General features: G+C 24.3%; 1 protein-coding gene across 1 annotated transcript; it reads right to left on the minus strand.

The window, feature by feature from the left end:
- Positions 1-118: 118 nt before the first annotated feature.
- LOC122853362 lies at positions 119-2,365 on the minus strand. Its single transcript, XM_044153791.1, has 4 exons — positions 2,142-2,365; positions 1,901-2,030; positions 1,543-1,836; positions 119-1,466 (listed from the first exon to the last, which is right to left on the minus strand). The coding sequence occupies exons 1-4, from the start codon at positions 2,210-2,212 to the stop codon at positions 1,056-1,058; spliced, it is 906 nt and encodes a 301-aa protein (XP_044009726.1). The 5' UTR covers positions 2,213-2,365; the 3' UTR covers positions 119-1,055.
- Between the last annotated feature and the right edge of the window lie 9,049 nt (positions 2,366-11,414).

Consider the following 11,414-nt stretch of genomic DNA (forward strand, 5'->3'; position numbering starts at 1 on the left):
GACTATGTTGATTTGATTGGAAATTCAATTTCATCTCATGATAGAAATATACTTGGTCTTCCTGATATTAAAAAATGGAATATTAATGGACATGTCAGTCTCCAAGGTCATACAACAATTTGTTGTTGAATTTGTTATATTTAATTGTACAATAATTTATTTGAATGTAATAATTTGAAATAAACATTTATTATTTTGTGGCTCATATCTAAAATATTTTTCGATCGTTTGTTTTATTTGTTTCAACTCACGACAAACCTTGAACAAATTTTCAACATTGAAATCATTTTCAACACATACTGGGAAATATATTTTTTGCAATTTATACCGATAAACTTTAACAAAGCAACATGACAATAATTTTTAATCTAAAATTACATTTTTTATTTCAATTTTTTTTTTGAAATTATACTTTGTCAATGTTTTACGAGTTTAGAATATCTACAATCATAAAAATTCCATTTTACCTTCCTGTTTAACTATATAAAATATTAACTACTTGTTATCTTGTTGTTTTCCAAATTCTTTAGAATAAAAAAATTATTTTTTTACAATAATAAAAAATTCATAATCAATACAAATGTATATTAAATTTCAAAAGCTAAATTTTAAAATTTAATAATAAAAAATATTATGAATTTTTTCAACATTTTGTAATATTGTTTTGATAAACAAAATATCCCTTTAAATTAATAAAAGTATCTAAGCCAAAAATCATTTTTAATTTAGTAAAAAAAAATTATTCAAAAAATTTATTTTAATTTTTTTTTTTTTTTATATTTTTTTATCATACAATTGTCGTAAAAATTAAATATTCATTTGACAAATATTTTACAGATATAAACTGGAAGAATATGATCAACTTATTTTCAAAAAAAAAAAAAAAAAAATCACAACAAAACAAAATAATAAATGTGAGAAAATAAATTCCCATCAACTAAAACAAAATAATATAATAAACGTCATTAATTATAATAAATTTCAAAATGAATAACCAACTTTTATCAGTGAAAATATATCATCACAATAATATTTTATAAAATATTATCATTTCTTCAAGAACCTCTTGACTGTCCTGGTCGTTTACGTAACAAATTATTTCGTTGTTTCAATGATGGCTTTAGTCGTTGAACATGTCGTTTAAGTATATCCTCCAATGATAAACAAGCATCACATGTGTTGTTCATGTTGTTATTATCAACATCAACATCATCATCATCCTTATTCAACTCAAGTGTACATAAATTATGACGCCATTTATTTTTAGAATCTTTATATGCACACTCTGGATTAATATTATTATATTGAATAACATTTGGACCACCTGAGCATAATTTTAAACTACTAACATGATCCAGCAATGATTCAAAATCAGTCATACTTCGTATTGATGATGATTTATTCTTCAAAACAGTACGTGTTGTTTGTAGAAATAATTCATAATTGAGTTTATCATCAATGACAATCTAAAAATTTAATTTAAACATTGTTAAATTATTTATAAATATATATATTTTTGTTTTCTATCAACTTTGACATTACCTGTTTTGGATAAAAAGGTTCAACACCTCTTTCAGGTGAATGTTCAATGATCATTTCACTGACAACAATACGTTTTGCTGGCACATCTGCACAATGAATTGCCCATGAACGATTTGGAAGTGCTGATGTTGCTTCTTCAGAATAACGAATCTTATCAAACAATCTTGCTAGTTCAATGTTTTCTACAACATCTGGATATTGTTGTAATCTTTCATTGGCATTGACAAATGTTAGCAGTTGATTATTTTCATCTAGAGGTAAATTAACTGGTGATGCTTGTCGAGTTATTATTTCCTTGATAAATAAATATTAAATTAATGATTTGGATTAATTTGTTTTTATGTATTTTAATACTTACAATGTCTTCAATTTCAGGTAAGTCTTCTTGTTCTACAGTTGGAATATTTTGTTTTATTATATTTTCTTTACTACTTCCTGATGCAGCTGATGTGATATTTTTAACTGAAGATTTATGACTTTTTTTTGTTCTGTTAAATTGAAAAATATTTATAATAAATTATAGACAGTTGTTGTTGTTTTTGAGGTCATTTTGTTTGTTTGTTTGTTATATAGAAATTAAAACGTAATTTAAAGTTTACCTTTTGTTTACATAATTATTGTTGCGAGATTGTTTACGTTTTTTTCCTTTTTGTTTGCTTGCTGGAGGCATTTTTTATGTATATTTTAATTATATAAATTTATGGCACTTTTAATAAATAACAATGACAATAGTTAATAGTTTATATAGTTATTAAAATGACGTATGGTTAATATTTTTTATCAGTCATATGATCAATGTAAAAATGGAGAACATGTGATGCAATGTGATGGTGAATGATGTGTCGAAAAATATGCGGATAAACTTGTAAGCTCGTTTGTAAATACTCGAAAGATGAATTAAGCTTCTGTCGATATTGTAGAAATTTATAAGGTGAATTGTTCAAAATAAAGAATACTTTCGAAACATAGAAAAAAATGATTCGATTGAATATTAAAATAGTATAATCTTTAAAAATAGAAAAATAATATTTTTATTAAATTAAATATTAACAAAGTAGAAAAATAAAGTAGAGAAAAAAAAATATATTTAAATGGAGAATAAATTATATTTTTTGTTATCATTATTTATTAATTATATTGATAATGAAAAGTTTTGAATTTCGAATGAATAATTAAGAGTGAAATAAAGTGAGGAAATAAATATCTGGAGAATAAATTTAACAGAGATAAATAGAAGCAAGCTCTCTTTCTCGTTTAGTTATAGTACTAGACATCTCAAGCACCAAGTAATTTAGCTAAAATTAATTTAATCTTTCGAAAATAGACAAGCTGAGTATCAACAACTATTTGTGTATGTTAACAATTAAAATTAGTTTATAAACCCACTTGAGGTATAAATTAATTACCAGATTATATTTAACAACAAACATAATTGTCATATAATAATTATCAAATACGTATAAAGAAACGTATTTTAATTATGATGATTGATTAATTTTCATGTTGATTTATTTATTTAAAAAAATTATTTTCCAATGAAATGGTACTTTGTGCTTTAATATAAAATTCAATGCAAGCTTTGTAAAATTGAATAAAGTATTTATTGAAATATCAGTCTTGAAGTTGCAAACTGTAACGAAATTTAAAAAGTAAATTGGTAAAAAAATAATTTAGCAAAGTATTTATAAATATGTGGATAAAGATTAATTTGAAATAAAATTATTAAAGTCATTCTGGTTAATTGACTAGGTGTTTGTCTAGTAGACAAATAAAATCTATAAATTAAAAAAATATTATACTTTTTTAAATATTTTTATTGAGCATTTATTTTGCATTAATTTAATCATTCATTTTTATATTATTAATGTACGCTTTTTTCGAGCCAAAAAATAAAGTCATAACTTTGATGATTTTATTTGCCGACTATCATGTTGTAATATGTCCACCAAATAAATCCACCTCAATTTGATTTATCATTTTTTATTTAAATTATAATTTTCGCAATATTTAAATATGCAATGACAAATAGTTATGAATAATTATAGATGTATATTATTATCCATGATATTTCTCGTTTTCTTTTTTCTGTAATTCAAAATATCTACCAAGGATGGATTAAGGATACAGCTATAATTTTTTTTGTCATTCCCAAGGGTGAAATCGGAGGATATATACCACCGCGAAAGATATAGTGTATATTAAAAGACCTTTTGAAGGTTGTCCTGACAGTCGTTCTCGGTTCAGCTCGATCATACGAATGGCCACATTTTCTTCACGGGATTTAGCCAAACACCATATCAACCTTTTATTTTTATCTTATATATATTATATAAATTATATTGACTATAGTTGTACAATTCCTTTTTCAACAACACTCTTATAATAAAAAATATTCCATCAACAGCCAAAAGTCACCACTTAAAAACCATACTCAAACAAATTATAAAACCGTAATAAAATTATATAATGCAATCTTAATATTCTATTTGCCCTGAATAAAAAAAAAATAGAATAAAAAGTCTTGCATTTTCTACTGCTGCACGGTGGGCCCATAATAAAATTTTTACAGCTCCCAAGTAAACACAGTTTTACGAGAGAAAAAAAAAAAAAAAAAAATACAATATAAAGTCATGAAAAGAAGTAAAAGAATAATAAAACACATTGATAATAAAAAAAATATATTTTTTTCTTTTTAATGAAATGAAAAAAAATTCAGTTTTTTTTTATTTTTTATATTTTTCTCAATGGCTGCAAGGTTGCGAAGACGATTGAATCAGACTGTTATACATATAGCATCAAGTGAAAATGTCATTTGTAAAAAAATAGAAACAAAACGGAGCAAAAAAAAAAAATATATATACCAACGAATAAGAAACGCACATTGAGGGTGCAAAATAAAACAAAAGCAAAAAAAAAAAATAAGATAAGAAAAAGAAAAGAAAAAAAGCTCAGAGCTTTCAGAAAATTCTTGAAGTATATACAGTCAACTTTAAAAGAGGTATATACAATGCAACCTGGTGTGTGTTATTTCTCCGTGTATTTCTCCGTTTTTTATTTTTTATATCACAGAATTTTCTCAGTGAACTAAATATATATATATAAACAAGAAACAATGTACAAGCATCAGAGTTGAGAAGGTGGCTGTGGGCGCATGGACAGGGTAGTTTTATACCCAGGGGGATGGGTATCACAGAAGGTTGTACAAAGATAGAGAGAAACAAGATGAACAATGAAAAAGGATAAAAATAATATTGAAGAAGGAAACAAGTATATGTGTATAACTGAAGGCAAGATGAAACAACAAAAACAAATATATATCAAAGAGACCAAGTTGAAAAGAGATAATGGCTTATAGAAAAAGATAGTTTGGTAGATGGTACATCAAGAATTGCAAGGGGTGATGAGAGGGAAAATTTAGAAATGGACTATTTTAAGGGAGTGGGTAACAGAGGGGTAGTGCAGTTTCATGTTGGCATTACTCTTGATTTCCGTGGTGACGTTGCTATACACCTCTCACCATTTCGCCTATGTCTTGTGTTTTGCTGTTTCTCCATTGTCTCCCTGGTGTGCGTCAATGTGGCCGTTATATGTACATGTTCGATATTTATGTATATATATTTTTTGTATGTGTTTGTATATATATATATTTATTTATTTGTATATGTATTAATATGTACTCTGGTTTATTTATATATTTTTTCAATTTTCGTGATACTGGTTTATGTAATTTTTTTTTTTTTTTTTTTCTTACAATTTATTTCTAAATTCTAATGGGCATTTTATGTATCTTGGTTTTGTTGGAGTTTTTGAATATTTTTTTTTTGGATTTTTGGCATTTTTAAGAATCACTGGGTGTGATTTTTAGAATTTTAGGGGAATTTTTTGAAAGGAAATTGATTTTTAGGGGTTTTTGTAATTTTTGGTCAAGTGGTTTGATGATGCTGATGATTTTTGGGTGATTAAAAATATAAAAAAATATATGAAATGTAAATTTTGATGATTGATAGCTGCTTGCTATAATCATCGATGATAATTGATTGACTATTAATTTTTAATGTGCTTTAAAATTAAAAATAAACACTTTTTTATTTCATGAAAATATAAATTTTTCGAAATATATTTTTACTATTGATTTTGATATAATAAATTATTTATAGAAAAAAAAATATATGAACGGTTTTTAGTGAGTATTATTATTTAGAGAATTATTTATTGAATTTAATTAAGAAAAAAAAATCACAAAATCATGATAATTATAGACTGTAGATTAAAAAATCAAAAAAAAAAAAAAAAACAATTTTTACTGAAAGTTTTTGTGAATGAATAATTTTTAATTTGCAAAAGTAACATTTAAATATAAAAATAATTTTTTATTTAAATAGAAATTAATAGTTTAATGTGAAAGAGAAAAAATATATTTTTTTGATAAATTTTTAATACATTTTTTTTGTATTTTTTAAAAATTAAAATTTTTTTTTTATTAAATTAAATTGACAATTGAAAATATAGTAAAATTACATTATTAAATTGATTTTCATCTAATTAATAAATCAATAAATTAAAAAATAATTCCAATAAAGAAAATTTCCAATGAAAAATGTCAAAATAAAATTATATATCTTGTGTGCAACGTCAGTCTATATTGCTCGCGATTGCCTAGTAAATATCGGACAGAAGGTTATAGCCAGGCTCTGTTGAACCATAAACCAAGACATTAAATTTTATAATATTGCTTTTCGTCCCTTTTCAACACTCTCATTCTCTACATTTATCCTTTCTTCTATTTTTGCCGTTTTCCTCTTTTGATGCTCGACGGATTTTTTTTTATTGGCTCTTTGCTGGAGGGAATATGGCTTTTAAATTAACTGCAAACTGCCAGGATCACTTGCCAAAAAAAGTATTAAAAAAAAAAAAATAAAAAAAGCATTACACTGCACAGTTGGAAAAAAAATATATAAAAATATTAAATTTTTATCATCTTTAAATGTTAAATTAACATTAAACCAAAAATTTATAAACAAAAAAAAATTAAATTAATTTTAAATTTAAACCAAAAATTCAAAATTAAATTAAAATTTTTTTATTATTACATTTTTTATTATTAATTAAATGATTAATACAAAAAAAATTTACAAATCTTCAACTTGAAATGTAAAATTTTAAATTTAAAAATAAAAAAATTCTATTGAAGCAAATTTAAATATTTTTAACAGCGAAATATTATTTAATTTTCATGTTTACCATGGCATTGTGCATTTGGAATTTTATAACAATATTTATTTATATATATGTCCAAGTTAATTTCACATCTCAATTAATTTTCAGTGTACACGCGTCGACACGTGCCAACTATTGCGCATCCCGTGTGCCTCCTCCCTGTTCCACCCCCTCAGCCCCCTATGTGTATAAAACACCCTCCATGAAAAACATAAATATATTGGGCGTAATGTGACATTTACGTATGTTTAAATGAAAAGAAAAAGAAATCTCGATCAAAATTTTTTTTTACCTTTGAAAATTATCTATCAAATAATTTTATTTTTCAATTGGAAACAACTCAACTTTGTCAAATTCATACTGACAGAATAAAAATTTGTCACTTTTGATATTTCAAATACTCACTCAAACGAGAGCTATGCATTTTTTTTTTTATTTTTTTTTATATACGTACACGACAAAGTGTACTAATGAAAATTAAATAAAATTGAATTTTTTTTTTTTTTTTCTCATTTAAAAAATTTCATATTTGATTGATAATTAAATTTTTTTTTTTTTTTAATATTTACATTAATTGATATTAAATTTTGAAATATAATAAAAAAATTGTAATTTGAAATAGTGATTAAATTAATATGAGATATTATTTGAAAGAAAAAAAAATGAAATTGAGTCGAATAATTTTATTCAGTGCATCGAAATAAGATATACTTTTTGGCATCTATAAAAGTCATTCATTCAACTGGAAGCTACCCTATATATTGGGAGGAAAAAAATAAAATTATACAACAACACAAGTCAGGATACTCAGAACATATGTTAGTGCGTTAGCAGTGTAATAACATATAAATATATCTAGCTGGCTCTTTCTAACGCATCAATGTACAACATATTAACGGCTTAGTTGCCTAAGCCTTTTATATTACATTTTTCCCTCTATGGGGTCTGTTAAGCCCATTGGGGTGTTACTGGCGACAACCACCTCAACCTTAATATCTGTACGAAAATATATTTTTTCTTGACTCTTATACGGTATATTCAATCGATATTTAAATTTTTTTTTAATGAAATATCTGTGTTTTTGACAACTCACTTGTGTCAAATTGCATTATCGAATAAGAATGAGTCAGCTGGTAAAGTTAAATTTACACTTCCGATTCAAATATATTTTTTTCTAGATTTTTAAAAGCGAGAAAATTTTTTTTTAGAGATATTTATAAAGTATTTGAGTAGGTAATTTATTAATATTTTTTATTATGATTTTAAATAATGCAAAAATGATAAATCAAATTGAGGTGGATTTATTTAGTGGATATATTACAACATGATAGTTTGCAAATAAAATCATCAAAGTTATGACTTTATTTTTTGGCTCGAAAAAAGCGTACATTAATAATATAAAAATGAATGATTAAATTAATGCAAAATAAATGCTCAATAAAAATATTTAAAAAAGTATAATATTTTTTTAATTTATAGATTTTATTTGTCTACTAGACAAACACCTAGTCAATTAACCAGAATGACTTTAATAATTTTATTTCAAATTAATCTTTATCCACATATTTATAAATACTTTGCTAAATTATTTTTTTACCAATTTACTTTTTTAATTTCGTTACAGTTTGCAACTTCAAGACTGATGTTTCAATAAATACTTTATTCAATTTTACAAAGCTTGCATTGAATTTTATATTAAAGCACAAAGTACCATTTCATTGAAAAATAATTTTTTTAATTGTTTGTTGATATAATAATTTATGTAACAATAAATATTCGATTCAATATTTAAAAAACAGAATATTATTAGTAAACAAGGATTTCAACTTTTTCCAGACTTGTTAAATTTTCTTAAAATAAAAAAAGGAAAAAAAAAATAAAAATCAAGAAACATAGTTCAAAAAAAGCAATAAATCTTGAGTTTGGATTCAAGTTTTGGTGTAAATCTTGCCACGTTTTACGGCTAAGTCCAGCTTCTGTTATTCTGAGAGGATCAGTGTATTGCAAGTCAAGATGGCAAAATGGTATTAGTCGCAAAAATAACACAAAGGCATAGATAAAACATGGTGTTATTACAAGATCCACGAGTTGTTTTTCACAAGCATCAAATCCACTTGACAAGGTGTTTCAAAATTCTACTGATACGACCAACTAATCGCAGAATATTTTCAACACTTTACCAGTCAAAATATGCAACATAAATTATTACCTTGACATAAACCAATTTGTTAAATTTTCCCATACTAAAAAATATCGCCAAACGATAAAAGGATCATTCAAAAATTATATATACAAGTTCCATAAACATTTAGAGTATTTTTTCTTCAAGCAATTCAATAAAAACAATGCCCAATTCACTTATATTCCCCTATATTTTTTTTTTGTTTTTTTTTTAAAGTTAAACATAAAATAAAGACAATCACCTAGACAATAAAATTTACTGGCAATATTGTGACTTACACCATAAAGATTTTTTTGTTTTCTTTTAGGTCAGAAAATATATATATTGTATAGGGACGATGATAGGGTGCGAGCCATCTTTGTATATAACCCCTGAGAAAATTGAAAAACTTCAACACTCGGTAAAATTGTCGTGGTGAGTTCAGTGTATACATACACATACACACAACTTTTCAGCACTAAACTTAACTTAACTCAGTCGTATATATACACCTTTCGCAGAAAACTAATTAAACTTTGAACAAGACCACGCAGGCCAAGAGACAAAGTGTCTGTATTATCTGTTTGCCTTGAAAAAAACTTTTCTTTACAATTTCCAAATTTTCACATTATTCATTTTTCCAATAAATTCAAGGGACAATTTTTTTTTTTTGTAATGATAATTATTCCATTTCTCGTTGAAAATACTTTTCTAGATTTTTTTTCATTTCATCCAATCAATCCGTAGAAATATTTTTATTAAAAAAAAAATTCACCAATTTCGATCGGAGAAATTTCGGAGAAATTCGAAAAAATAACGGAGAAATTTGGAAGCCTTGTGGAATAGTACAAAGAAATATTTTTATTGAGACAATTTTAGCAAAAATTTTAATAATTTTTAGATAGAATTTGAGCAAATAAATAAGCATCAAAGAATTTTTTTTTCTGTGATTAGAAAAAGGTTAAAATAAAATTTTGATTCAACTGTTGTTAGTAAAAGCAGGAACGTTAAGTATGGCTATAACAAAATAGCAACACAAATGAAGCACAAGCTATATAGTCCCGTAGGAAATACTGTTTTGGAATATTATAGACTTGTAAACGAGGCTTCAGTGTAGTTTTGCGTTCAAATTGAAAGGCTCGAAGATATCGTCTAATGAAATTATCCTGTGTACACTGGTTAATATCATGAAAATATATATACACCTTTGGTAATATCATTTCGTCTCTATTCATCTTTTGGTCTAAATGCATATTTGTATATGTGAACTCTTATATACTAGCAACTATTTATTAAACATTCAACAAACAGCATTCACAACTACAGAATGTTATATATTATTTCAAAATGATACTTCAGATTTGTGGAAACAAATTAATCACAACAATTTTCATATTCACATTGCAATTTAAATTTTCATTTTAATTTTGTTTATGGAACAAGTGTTTTGTCATGTTTATTATGTATTTTTATTTTTTCAAAAAAAAAATTAATCTACTTGTTACAAAATTTAACTTGAAAAATTATTAAAAATATAAAGTTTTTATTTTTTTATTAATTTATACTCGATTGCTTTTAATATTTTTTGTAAGTTAATTTTTTATTTTATTAATATTTTTATTAAAAATATGTAACAGTGAATTTTATAATTTTTTAAATTAAATATTTCCATCAATTTATTGAAATATTAAATTGAATATTAATTCGATATAACTTTTATAATTTAATTTCCTTTATCTAAACATCTAATAAATGAATATTGAAAAAAAATTTGATCAATAAATAATTTTAGTGATTTAATAAACTGTAAAATATTTGAAAAGACAAAAAAAAAAAAATTAGCTTTGAGATTAAATTAAAGCTTGATATAAAAAATTAATAAAAAACAAAGGAAATATATTTTTTTTTTAAAAATGATAAAATGCTCGTAGTTGGAAAACATGAAGGATATATGTGGTAGAGAAATTTGGAATACTGGAATATGACATGAAACATTCCACAAACTGGTATGTAATAACATAAATTCCTACCTGTGTCGTGTGCAGGATATACTAGAGAAGTACCACTATTAAAAATGGTATGCCAAATGTGAAATTCATTGGTATACCCTATTCTCTATGTATATATAAATTTCATCAATTCGTTTCTCAACATTTTGACTGAACAATATATAGGCATTATCATGTTACAGTCTATGCAATATTCTATTTTATTTTCCTCTTCAATTCACATTATATACATATATTTATATTAAACACGCAGACATCAATATGAAGAACTCACTAGTATATATGCCCTCACTGCGAAATCATCGACTGGTCCACTTGAAATTTTCAAGAGCTATTTATTTTCAATATTGTAACATCAAGTGAAATATATTTTTCATTTATATTTATAAAAAAAAAAATATATCTATTTTTGAAATGGAAATTATTATTGACATTTTATTGAGATAATTTAGATGAATTAAAATTAATAATTATTGGTTTTATTT

The sequence above is a fragment of the Aphidius gifuensis genome, linkage group LG3 (genome assembly GCF_014905175.1).
Source record: "Aphidius gifuensis isolate YNYX2018 linkage group LG3, ASM1490517v1, whole genome shotgun sequence".
Lineage (NCBI taxonomy): Eukaryota > Metazoa > Arthropoda > Insecta > Hymenoptera > Braconidae > Aphidius > Aphidius gifuensis.